General features: G+C 42.5%; 1 protein-coding gene across 2 annotated transcripts in view; it reads left to right on the top strand.

The window, feature by feature from the left end:
* The window catches only part of LOC130126142 (otoferlin-like), a 38,678-nt gene extending 29,358 nt beyond the window's left edge, over positions 1-9,320 (top strand). For both annotated transcript variants that reach the window (XM_056295515.1, XM_056295514.1), the window contains exons 30-41: positions 663-800; positions 936-1,073; positions 1,293-1,420; positions 1,517-1,687; positions 2,528-2,688; positions 3,310-3,452; positions 3,575-3,663; positions 4,688-4,786; positions 4,993-5,234; positions 5,534-5,712; positions 8,232-8,332; positions 9,140-9,320. In XM_056295515.1, coding sequence (XP_056151490.1) covers positions 663-800; positions 936-1,073; positions 1,293-1,420; positions 1,517-1,687; positions 2,528-2,688; positions 3,310-3,452; positions 3,575-3,663; positions 4,688-4,786; positions 4,993-5,234; positions 5,534-5,712; positions 8,232-8,332; positions 9,140-9,320 — 1,770 coding nt within the window. The remainder of the gene's footprint in view (positions 1-662; positions 801-935; positions 1,074-1,292; positions 1,421-1,516; positions 1,688-2,527; positions 2,689-3,309; positions 3,453-3,574; positions 3,664-4,687; positions 4,787-4,992; positions 5,235-5,533; positions 5,713-8,231; positions 8,333-9,139) is intronic.
* The last annotated feature ends 4,359 nt before the right edge of the window (positions 9,321-13,679 follow it).

Genomic DNA, 13,679 nt, shown 5'->3' with positions numbered 1-13,679 from the left:
AGAATATAACACTAAAACAGAACATAACAGAATGAAATAGAACATGATGGAACAAAATACATGACAGAACAAATTAGAACATAACAGAATGAATAGAACATGATAGAACAAAATAGAACATGACAGGACAAAATACAACATAAAACTACAAAATAGAACATAACACACTAAAACAGAACATAACAGAATGAAACAGAACATGACAGAGCAAAATAGAACATAACAGGAAAAACTGAACAAAACAGGACAAAATAGAACATAATAGAACAAAATAGAACATAGACGAAAATGGAACATATCAAAAAAGAACAAAACAGAACAGAATAGAACAGACTCAAACAGAACAACATGGAGAAAATTTCACAAATAGTATACAAGTATTCAAGAACAAGACATAAGCAAGTAAAAACCACAGAAATTTTACAGAACAAGGTAAATGGCATCATCAACAAACCTGTGTGTATCTGTGTTTTCTTCTTCTTCTTTTTTTTCATAGAACAAAGTTGTGAGGTCTGACACTGAAATGCTCCCAATACTTATGTTTTCGGCAACATTTACTCCTTTGTTCTGTGTTTTGCTATTTTTGTCTTGGGTCTAAATATTCTTTTCTGGATGTGCACGTACTTCTTTTCTCATCAATCAACTTCAACCTCCCTCAAAAGGTGTACCCCAAGGAATTGGAGGGTGAGTTTGACAACTTTGAAGACTGGCTCCACACTTTCAACTTGTACAGAGGAAAGAGTGGCGACGATGATGACCAAAATGTGGCAGACGAGGACAGGGTCATTGGAAAATTTAAAGTAAGAATTGGTAGTGTAGCGTGTCATACATATAAAGCATTTGTCTTTGTGTTACGTTATCAGTTGGTTTTTATCAAGCTGTAATCCATTTTGTTCCCTCGTGTAATTTTATCTACCTCTATTACTCTTTCTCAGGGCTCACTGTGTATGTACAAAGTGCCCTTGTTGGATGATATAACCAGAGAGATGGGCTTCGACTCCAACATGGGCACCTTCCAGAACATTCCACATAATGACCCGATCAACGTCCTCGTCCGTGTCTATGTCATCAGGGTATTGATGTATTTTAATGGTGTTAGAGTTACAGATGTGATGCCGCTGTATGCTAATGAAGGTGGTCTACGATATCATTCTCATAAGCAGAATTTTGTTCATCATGTTCAAATTGTTAAATAAATGTTATAACTTTTGTACAGTTTATGAAATAACACAAATGCACCTGAGCCCTATCTTAACCTACCCTTTGAACACAGTTTTAAATGTCTTTGACAGGCCACTGACCTGCATCCGGCAGATATAAATGGGAAAGCAGACCCGTACATTGCAATAAAACTGGGAAAGTCAGAGATTAAAGACAAAGAAAACTACATCTCAAAACAACTGAATCCTTTGTTTGGCAAGTAAGGAGAAAGCTGACTGTGACTAATAATGTAATTATTCATACAGGAAGCAGGTATTTTTCCTAGGAAATTAATGTGATTTTTGCCTCTCATCAGATCATTTGACATTGAGGCCACATTCCCAATGGATTCCACTCTAACCGTGTCGATTTATGACTGGGACTTGGTGGGAACCGATGATCTCATTGGCGAAACCAAAATCGACTTGGAGAACCGCTACTACAGCAAACACAGAGCCACATGTGGTATTGCGTCTAATTACGCCATGTAAGAATCAAAAAGGACCTTCTGGAAGTCAAGTGTTAGCTGTTGATATTTTTTAGTGTCGGTTTAGGTCTCCTTGCAATATGGGATAGGTGGACTTTACAGCATCAGGTCATTTCAGACAGTATCAGCATGTTGGCTATCACAGAAACACTAAAATGACTTTCAAATGCTTCCCTGTTATTTATTAAATCTTCTGATGCTAAGTGCCTCATCCTACACTGCAAACACATGCACAATATCTGGCACATAAGACAGCTCAAACCAACCATTAAAAGTATTTGCTATATGCATCCAAGTAGTGTAGCGGTCTATTCCGTTGCCTACCAATATGGGGACCGCTGGTTCGAATCCCCATATTACCATCGGCATGGTCTGGCGTCCCTACAGACACAATTGGCTGTGTCTGCAGGTGGGAAGCCAGATGTGGGTATGGGTCCTGGTCACTGCACTAACGTCTCCTCTGGTTGGTCGGGATGCCCGTTCAGGGGGGAGGGGGAACTGGGGGGAATTGTGTGAGCCTCCCACATTATGTGTTACATCCCCCTGGCGAAACTCCTCACTGTCAGGTGAAAAGAAGTGGCTGGCGACTCCACATGTACAGGAGGAGGCATGTGGTAGTCTGTAGCCCTCCTCGGATTGACAGAGGGGGTGGAGCAGCGACTGAGAAGGGTGAGTAGGGTAATTGGCCAAGTACAATTGGGGAGAAGAAAAAAAAAGGGGGGGGGGAGTATTTGCTATTAGTATATGGCCCGAGTCTTGGTGTGCAGTCTACCCTTTTGATATGACACATCAAATATGACAAGCGAGTGACATTTCTTCTGTTTTTTTCTTTTTCTGTAGTCATGGCTACAATGTATGGCGAGACCCAATGAAACCCACACAGATTTTGGCTAAAGCATGCAAGGATGGCAAGATGGATGGACCTCACTATGGCCCTGGAGGAAGAGTGAAGGTGGCGAACCGCGTCTTCATGGCTCACACCGAGATAGAGGATGAGAATGGTATGGCCTACCCTTCACTCTACCACTGAATTAAATTGAACATTTTCTGGGAGACACAAAAATGCCAGCTGCTGAAAATGTCTGTCAGTTTTTTCCCCCTTATTTTACTATTGCACCAAAATTACATGTACACTGATCTAAATAACAGCATCAGTGAATGCAAAAATGCAACCACGTAACTTAAGTGAAGTGAAAGGTAGCCAGATATTAACATTGGACCAATGTGGCCTCTTGTGCTAGAAACAGTGACCATCATGTGTGGCTTTGCATTGTATTGCCCTATCAAACACAGCCCCAGATATCTGGTTTAGGGATTTTTTTAGTTATGCATTTGCACCATATAACAACAATAAAAGTGAGAACATAACTGGTACTGGTTAAAGTATATAAAATCAAGGTGTTGATATCACAGATAGATGCACAATTACATCTGCCACCTCTTGAGTCCAACTTGCGTCTGATCTGGTTTAGGATTCACAACTGCCTGAATGAATAAAAATAATAGTAGAAGTTAAATGGACTGCCCTCGTTTCAAAAAACGTCCCATTTCAAAATCAAAGACAGAAAGTTCGATCGTCTATACTTGGATCTGAATTTGATTAATTCAACAATGTTTGCCAGGCTTGAAGAAGCAGACAGATGAACATCTGGCCCTGACAGTGCTGAAACACTGGGAGGAAATCCCACGGGTGGGCTGTAAACTCATCCCAGAGCATGTGGAGACCAGGCCTCTCCTCCACCCCGATAAGCCGGGAATCGAACAGGTACGTGGCATATCCATGCCGGCTTTGCTCCCAGCAGCCGTGACCCTTCGAACAGTCTCTGTTGACACAGTTGACTGAACCAGCGGCGTTTGCCAACTCAGGTTTTCCCCATTGTTTTTCAGGGGAGAATTGAGATGTGGGTGGACATGTTCCCCAAAGACATGACGGCGCCCGGGCCTGCCCTTGACATTTCACCGAGGAAGCCAAAGAAGTGTGTTTGCTGTTCCAATATTTATTATATTTGAAAACACTCTGGCATTCAGCCATGTAAAGGGTCAGAATTATACACAGATATTATTGCACCAAGGACTACTGCTCACTAATGCATTTTCCGACAGCAATGTCCAGATGTTCATGAGAATCAGAATCAGATTTAATGCCAAATGTGTTTCCACAAACAAGGAATTTGATTCGGTTTGGCTCCCATGGATCAACATTAGACAATACACAGTACAATAGCAACAAACAAGGTTGAGGCTAGGGCAGGGTTAACCAATAATAGTAAAGGTTGGGTGGGTTTAGGGAATATTGTAAATTAACAGCACCCGGGTGGCGTGGAGGTATATTCCGTTGCTTACCGACACAGGGATCGCCAGTTCGAATCCCCGTGTTACCTCCAGCTTGGTCTTGCGTCCCTACACACAATTGGCCGTGTCTGCGGGTAGGAAGCCAGATGTGGGTATGTGTCCTGGTCGCTGCACTAGCGCCTCCTCTGGTCGGTTGGGGTGCCTGTTCGAGGGAGAGGGGGAACTGGGGGGAATAGCATGATCCTCCCATGTGCTATGTCCCCCTGGTGAAACTCCTCACTGTCAGGTGAAAAGAAGTGGCTGGCAACTCCACAAGTATCGCAGGAGACATGTGGTAGTCTGCAGCCCTCCCAAGATCAGCAGAGGGGGTGGAGCAGCGACCAGGATGGCTCGGGAGAGTGCTGTAATTGGCTGGTTACAATTGGGGAGAAAAATGGGGAAAACAAAAGAATACCAAAAAAACCCACAAAAAAAAAACAATAATAACATTGTAAATTAACACTGTTATGTACTGAATTAAGTGACATTGTACAGCAGTATAGTGCAGCTAGTGATATAAATATGGTATTGTAAGCATAATAATATAAACAGGATATTGACTATTGCACTGAGATAATTTCACTAAAGTAAGTTATTCATCTGAAGATGAACCAACGCAGTGTCATGTCATACATCTTGTTGGCGATTGTTCTTTCTTCCTGTTTCCAGGTTTGAATTAAGAGTGATAATCTGGAACACCGATGAGGTCGTCCTGGAGGATGACGATATCTTCACGGGCGAGAAGTCCAGTGATATATTTGTTCGAGGGTAACTATCACAGGCTCCTTGTTCATGTCCTGTCTACTTATGCATTTGTTTTGCAATGCAATGCCATTGCAATGACTCACAGCAGGGAAAATTCATTTTGCACTATGGCTGAAATTAAAGCGATTTTAATTTTGGATGCTGATATAGTATCGCTCATTCAGCTGAAGTCTGCGCTCAAACATCTGTTGTCTACTTGTTGGGAACAGTTGGCTGAAAGGACAACAGGAGGACAAGCAGGACACCGACGTCCATTACCACTCCATTACGGGGGAAGGCAACTTCAACTGGCGCTTCGTCTACCCCTTCGACTATCTCATGGCCGAAGAGAAGATCGTCATCTCAAAAAAGGAGTCCATGTTTGCCTGGGATGAGACCGAGTACAAGATCCCAGCTCGCCTCAATCTGCAAGTGTGGGATGCCGATCATTTCTCTGCAGATGATTTCTTAGGTGTGGTGGTCAATCCATTACAGTAACATCTGCCTTTTTCAAACCACAATCCCAAATATAGAGTTAGAAAAAATATGAGGATTTTAGTAGGGTTGAGAATATGACATTGAATATCTGACAATCAAATAATGTCTTAATATCTTAGAGACATCAGATAATGAAGCTTCCTTGTTTGTTTGGTTGTTTTGTTTTGTAAAATTGATGTTTTTAGAAGATGGTTTCATCAGTATCTTTGCTGTGCTGTTGACTTTACCTGATGTATATTCTCTACAAAACTATTAAATGCGTTGTTTTTATAGGTGCAATCGAGCTGGACCTAAATCGTTTCCCACGGGGCGCTAAGACAGCAAAACAGTGCACCATCGAAATGGTGACAAATGAGGCAGAGATACCCACGGTCTCCATCTTTAAACAGAAGAGGATTAAAGGCTGGTGGCCATTCGTGGCCAGAGATGAAAATGATGAGTTTGAACTCACGGTAGGTACCCCATTAGTCAAAATTAACCAAAATGGTAGCCAAGATTGACCAAAATTAGAATTGCATCATCCTGTAAATAATCTGGATTTATGAATCAGTCTAATGAGTCAAAATGGCCCTTATTAATGTCAGGTGAAAGACTAAATTGGTCAAATGAGTAAGCTGAAACTCAGTCTGGGGTATGGTTTGCTGTGGCCTATTGGCTTTCACAGACACTGTTAGAAAGCATAAAATTGGACTTTAATGTTATGGAGGGGACGGTTCAAAAGTAAACTGTTATTATTGTATTACAAAAGACTCATGTTGCAACAAAGCCATAACCTGGACTTCACCAACTGGGATTGATTTTATGATGTATGGGGTTAAGTGGTAGAAGTCTATAGGAGATGGAGAAGTTGATTAAACTCACTCTTCTGGTTAAAATGCAATCCCTTTTCTTATTAGACAGCACATTTTTATTTTGGCTCAGTTGGTCATGGGCAGTAGTGTACCATGGGGCTTCAGTCAGGGCCTTCAGTAACTAACTGTACCCCCCCCACACACACACACACATTTCTCGTATTGGTGCCGAAACAGCCAAAACAGCCACATACAAAATACACTAACATGCACTATATGCACCACTGGATCAACACCAACCAGACAGCTGATCTTCAAAAATCACAATGCACACCACTGTGCACTGTAGCAGCCATTGCAGCATCACCATCAGATCTTCCTTTATGTCACTCAACAACCAGATTGGACACACACACACACACACACACACACACACACACACACACACACACACACACACACACACACACACACACACACACACACACACACACACACACACACACACACCTTGGCACAAAAACAACTAGAAGAGTGTGCTCAGTAGAGTACAGATCTCCACCAACCGTATCTTCACTTCTCCAGTCCTTGGACTTGCCGACAAACCACCCCTTTTCCCGCCTACTGGGAGAAGGGGCCCTTATTAAAACACTTCAAATGGGTTTAACCATCACGGTTTTCATGGTATAAAATGAATGTAGTCAAATGAGTTTCACTCATTCTAAAGCAATAAAAAAGGTAAGAAAACATAGCACATGTTTTATTGTAGCTACTGAGGTGATTTCCAGCTGGGACTGTGATTAGTCCTACTCTTGAAATTTTATTTTTATGGCGAAGTTTTACCATTGGAGACTATTGCACCTCCGTGTCTAATCTCCCTCCTGATGTCAGTTAAGCAAACACGGTGGTGAATAAAGCCAATTATTTTTGGCTTTTCCAGTGTTCCTCCAGTTCTCCTGTGCTGAGATCAGTAGTGAGTTATTTGCTGACTTGCGAAATACGATCAACATCTCGTTTACTTTCAACACATACCCGAACACATCATGGGCACTGTCACCTGATCTAACCGAACAGTGCGCATGCGCACAGCAACAGAACGCAACTTTGGTCAAGCGAGCTAGATAGTGAATGAAGATAGGGAGCGGCTATAGTGGGAACAAACATTTTCCAAAGGGTTTTTAATTACCGCAACCAGGAAAGGTTCTTGATCATACAGTCATAACTGTGCACAAAAAAAAAACAACAAAAAAGATTAGGCTGACAGGTCCGGTAGTTTGCGAGATTAGCCATGGACAGACATACACGTGCAACCAAAGGCATACCACCTGGTGGAGATAACGAACAATTCCCACAGTTATAGCGTTCATCAGTCACCCAATTCAGTTAAGTATAGTCACAATGTTATCAGTGCACCGCCTTCAATTCAATAAGAAAAATGTGTACACCAACCTTGAGCTGAAGTTCCACCTCACTTAAGAGACTCGTGGCAGCCTTCTCTCGCAAAATTCATCTAATAATTTAGTCCGTTTGGGAAAACGTAAAAAAGATGCAGACAATCCTACCAGATTCGCAAAAAACACGAAGTAGATCGGCAACAAGATCGTCAATATCCGAGTGAGGCAGCCATTGCACTTAGTTCACTCACAACCCGCCAAACGCTCAAACTCAACGTTGCTGACGACACCGTGGCCAACACCGATACACTGCTGAAGCCCTGGCCCCTGGGGCGCTCTGTCACTACACATCAAAATTTGATTGGCTGATGATACGGTCACTCAAGATTGTCAGTTTGCAGCTTCGGGCTTCAACAAAAGGCTAGCGATCCAAGGAGCTGTGATGCGTTTAAATGATATAGGAAATCCCTGCTCAGCTCCAGGAGAAAACATTTTAATTCAGACACATTTCAGTTTAACTATGAAAAACAAATTGTGATTTTAGATTTTGACAGGGCCAGCAGAGAAGGCCCTGATGGCCCTGACAGCCCGCCACTGGTCATGGGGCCGTCTTCTATTCTGACCAGTACAGCAAAAAAGACAAGGATGGGGACCCAGTGTGAGGGAGAGCTGCAGTCCTTTGCTAGCAATGAAACCTATAACATTAATGCAGACTGCAGCTTATATTGTAAAACCAATAAGCGTGAAAGAGTAAGAACAAGAACGAGAAACTCTTTGTCTTTGCAGGGAAAAGTGGAGGCCGAGCTGCACCTCCTGACCGGAGAGGAAGCAGAGAAAAACCCCGTTGGCGAAGGACGCAATGAACCAGAGCCGCTGGAGAAACCGAAGTATGGAGGGTGTTCACCCATGACCCTTTCCTTGACATCCTCACCCTTTTTTACATTTTCTGCCTGTTATCCTAAATGTTCTTCAGTCAGTACTAATTGTTTCAACTTATTCTTTGTCTGCCGCTCTTCTGCCACACATATGTACATATATATGCATGCATGCAGGCACACTTTTTACACACACACACACACACACACACACACACACACACACACACACACACACACACGCGCATGAATCCCAATCCAGTCTCGGACCTAATCAAATTAACTGCAATAAATAGCAAAATAAATTGACATAATAAAGTTATAAATTACTCATAAACATAACTATGAAATGACTTTGTAACCGAAAATAAAATAAGACATAAAAAATCATAAACACAAAATAAATGTGAAAATAAACTACATAAAAAAATGAAAATACATTTTCTGAAATGAGGAAAAACATTTTCATGCATTTACTACAACCGATTTCTGGACTTAGACCTAGGATCTACTTACTTTACATGGTAAGTTGCATTTCCTCTTTCACCTTTTTTTTAAGTGAATACCCAGTACCTTTGAGCTCTAGACTGTATTTTATCTTTCTTACTGAATCTGGGTCTTTATTTCAGCAATTTCAGTTATATTTACATTAGACCACCTTTTCATTCAGAGTATTTATTCAGCTATTGTCTAAAATAGCTTCGTAGCAAAAGTTAACAGTAACAGCGACGGTTGTCTAGCTCTATCAGGACATATGACATTTTCTATATGGTGTGTGGTGGTCAGCCTTGCTAAACGCGTCTGTTTTTGTCCTTCCAGTCGGCCAGACACCAGCCTCCTCTGGTTCCTCACTCCCTTCAAAGCCATAAAACACTTGATCTGTGACCAGTACAAGTGGCTGACCATCAAGATCGTCACCGTTCTCCTGCTGATAGCCATCTTGGCCATTTTCCTCTACAGCATGCCTGGTTACATGGTGAAGAAGATGCTGGGCGCTTGACATGTTTTGCACACAGACCTCCTCAGATGATTCCCAGCAATGTTCATAACCAGCTAGATGACGGCTTCTGGCTTGAGCTTCTTTGTCTCCTCACTGTCTGCGTTTGCTCTGCGCTCAGTCTTTTTCAGCACAAACAAGAAAAACAAGTGGCAAGTTCGAGTACACGTTGCACCAAAAATATTCCTTTGAAAAAACTTCTTCCCTAAAATATTTTTGCACCAAAAAAATCTAAAAATCACTGTTTAAATGGGCACATTTGTTTTCATCGATCAGTTTGTTATAATATAGCTACATCTCTGGAGCCCATATCAGGGGTGTTAATACTGGGATGGTGATTGATTTGTTTGTTGCTGTGTATTTACTCCATTAAGTTTTCAGACCAAACGTTGACTACTCTGTCAAAGAAGGCTGAAACAGTTCATCTGGATACAACGTTTATTGACAGATACGTTTCATCACTCAACTAAGTGACATCTTCAGTCTAAACTGCCTGCAACAGGTAACCCCATCCTTATAAAAAAATACAATAGTTTTATAATGACCAAAACCAACGACCAGCTTCTTAATTAAGCAAGTATGTGTGTGACCATTAATTAGAGCTTCAAGTGCCATGTGCACTATTCACAGAGGATTTGGGAACGTTTGCAATCACAGCATTGTAAGATGGCAACAGGTGTACACCCCCCCCCCCCGGTTCAGGGATGGTCGTTCCCTATGGCCTCTTTGACTCCTCATTCAAACTACTGTTCCTCCCTATCAAGGATGTGCACATCCTCATCCCTGAAAGAGTGGCCACCGGCCTGTAGATGGGTGTAGAAAAGAAAAAAAGGCCATCTATGTTAAGAGGGAAAGACCATCCCTGAACTGTGTGGGGGGGGGGGGGGATCCTAAAAGTACATTTGTCACCATCTTACAATGCTGTCAAGTCAATTTTATTTGTATAGCCCAATATCACTGCAAACATTCCCTGGTCCTCTGTGACTAGTACACATGGCCTTTGAAGCTCTAATTAATGCTCACACCCATATTTGCATATGAAAATGGTCGTTGGTTTCGGTCGTTATGCAACTGTATTGTTTATAAGGGTGGGGATACCCTTAGTCTGTTTAGACTGAAGATGTCAGTTGAGTGATGAAACGTATTTGTCAATAAACGTTGTATCCAGGTGAACTGATTCAACCTTCTTTGATTTTCTTACCTGGATTACTGAGCATGCATCAAGACATGTTGACGACTATGTCATCATGCAGAATGCCAGTTTTCAGTTAACTGATCTTTTTTTTCAGCCAATGTTTTTTAACGGTCCAGGGAATGCACCACATTTTAAAGGTTATAGTTTTATAGCCTTATAAGCCATTAGAATAGAAATGAAAAACAATGAACCAAGATGAAGATGAGAGGTGTGCATTGAAGAAAAAAAGTTTTCCAATCGTTGAAAAACAACGCTTGGTAAAAATACTAAACAACATCTGAATAGGAGCTTATTGAAGACTAATCGGGGTCTTTCAAAATCAACGATAATGTGTTTTGAGGAAGGAGGAACCTCCTTGGGGAGTGAGCGGTCAGCAGTCATTCAGGATCAAACTGTCCAAGGGAGAAATCCATGTCCAAATACACACAAAATAACGACAGCTGTGCAAAAAACACCTCAAAAAAAAAAGAAACAAATTAGCTCCACAGATGTCACGTCATCTCCAAAGAGCACTGAGGGAAATGCGTGACAAACTGTGTGCATTAAGGAATGAGGAGGAAAGAGTCAAAGATGACCCCTCATCACCTCCAGGAACAACAGCCAGTTTGGGCACAAAAATGCAAAAATAAAAAACAGGAAAATAAAAGATGGAAAAAAAATATAGGCCTGATGAGATCTGGAAGCATGTTTTATGCACACTTGAGACATGACTCTACCTTTATCACCATGGTGGACAGGCGAGAGTTTATGGAGAGAGGAGGCTGCATATGAAGGAGTGGTGTGACCCTGAATGACCCTATCTGGATATGGTTTCTGCCTGCTGAGGTAATCAGTAATAGTATAATGATAGAAAAAGGAAAATGATAAGCTACAGGTGCCCAGGCCGTACTTCATATGTAATCGTGGAGCTCATCGAGAAGACACACTGAGAAAATCCGAGCTTGCTCCAGTCCATACGCTGGTATCAAACCTGCTTACTAGCTGACTTAGTCAAGAGGAATCTGAGGTAAGGAAACCATCAACTGACAGCTGAAAGAGGACACGGGAATAAAGGCTGAGCAGGAGTTTCTCAAAGGAGCACACCATCAGACTTCACCAAACCTGTACTACCACCGCTCTCTATTGGATCATATGCAGCACTCTTGCAGTTATGTGTTGGTTTGGACTTGATGGTGTTTAAGTTGCAATTTTGATGCTTTTGTCAATCTTTCAATGGCAATACATCGATTATTAGGTTTGCAGCTGTTAACGTGAATTTTTATTGCATTTTTTGGTCAAAAACATGAAGCATATGAACCTGTGAATAAAATGGCAGCAACAAACATATATCATATATATCATTTGTGAGTGAGCGGGAGAGAGAGGGAGAGGATTCATTTGGTAGTTGACTAGATCTGGGTTAAAGACAGGATTTGTGGGAGTCCGGGTAGCGTAGCGGTCTATTCCGTTGCCTATCAACACGGGGATCGCCGATTCGAATCCTCGTGTTATCTCCGGCTTGGTCAGGCGTCCCCACAGACACAACTGGCCGTGTCTGCGGGTGGGAAGCCGGATGTGGGTATGTGTCCTGGTCGCTGCACTAGCACCTCCTCTGGTCGGTCGGGGCAACTGTTCAGGGGGGAGGGGGAACTGGGGGGGAATAGTGTGACCCTCCCATGCGCTACGTCCCCCTGACGAAACTCTTCACTGTCAGGTGAAAAGAATCGGCTGGCAACTCCACATGCATCGGAGGAGGCATGAGGTAGGCTTCAGCCCTCCTCGGATCGGCAGAGGGGGTGGAGCAGCGACCAGGACGGCTCGGAAGAGTGGGGTAATTGGCTAGGTACAACTAGGGAGAAAAAGGGGTAAATTAAAAAAAAAAAGATAGGATTTGTTGCCGGTGACCACTGTCCACATAACCAACTCTAACCATCTGTTCATTCTGTTATTTATCTGTGTGCTCCACCAGTCGTCCAGATATCGCCCTCCTCTGGTTCCTCACTCCCTTCAAAGCCATAAAACACTTGCTGTGCAACCAGTACCGGTGGCTGACCATCAAGATCGTCACTGCTCTCCTGTTGCTGGCCATCTTGGCTCTTTTCCTCTACAACACGCCTGGTTACATGGTGAAGAAAATGTTGGGGGCCTAAGTTAAAACCAAAAGATAGCAACGTCTTTAAAACAATGCGCGTTCATTCCGCAAATCAGTATCTCTTGTGATCTCGGGAAACGTCTCTGCACCTGTTTAATGAAAATGTTCTGTGTTGATACGTGGTATTTTGTAGAATAGCAGTACTATAAGAAATCTTTGGTGGGTTTAACAGCTGGATACTACATGCAGGCTGTTGTTTGAACATCTCAGGGTATGGCCACCCTTGTGTGATATGATTTTTATATCCCGCTTTTACTTTTTTCTCTTGCATTGTGGTTTTCTATAAGGAATGTTTTGTGAATTTAAGCTGATTAAATCCTTTCAGCACCCACTGCTTAAAGTCTCGTGTGTTGTCTGTCAAAAAAAAAAACAAAAAAAAAACTGCATGTCTGTTGACTGGAGAGAGAAGGTTTGCTTCAGAATGATGTGACGAGGAGGAGTAGCTTTGATAGATGGTGGAAATGGAAATTCATCAGTGATTTTTTTTCTTTTGCAAGTTGAATGTTGAGTCTGAACTGATTTATTTTGTGTGGTTACAGCCACATTTAGTTGTATTTGTTGGGCAACAGGGTGCAGTCGGCCCTAGAACAAGACTTGGAATTAGCTAATTAAAATATTCGGATGTTTCTTGTTGTGTGTGTGTGTGTGTGTGTGTGTGTGTGTGTGTGTGTGTGTGTGTGTGTGTGTAACAGGTTTTTCTATCCTAATGGGGATGGGGACAACCACCTATCTTGTGGGGAGATTTTATGGGACCAATGAGGAAAAGGGTCTACTTTAGGCAGGGCCGGTCCTATGCTATTCTGGGCCGGGGAGCAACCGTCGCTCACCGCGCCCCCCCCCCCCAAAAAAACTGCAGACATGTACGACCATGACAATCACCAACACCCATAAAGCCTAGGCCTATGCATACACCACACAGGCGTGTGTGGGGTGAGCACAGGCTACCAGAAGAAAACAACCAATTCAAAATAATATCAACCACAGGACACAGTTACAAGCAACCATGCCACAGCGAGCTATTGTGAAGTCCTCCTCA

The sequence above is a fragment of the Lampris incognitus genome, chromosome 16 (genome assembly GCF_029633865.1).
Source record: "Lampris incognitus isolate fLamInc1 chromosome 16, fLamInc1.hap2, whole genome shotgun sequence".
Lineage (NCBI taxonomy): Eukaryota > Metazoa > Chordata > Actinopteri > Lampriformes > Lampridae > Lampris > Lampris incognitus.
Note: the sequence above shows the minus strand (reverse complement) of the source record. Positions and strands in the feature narration are given on the sequence as shown.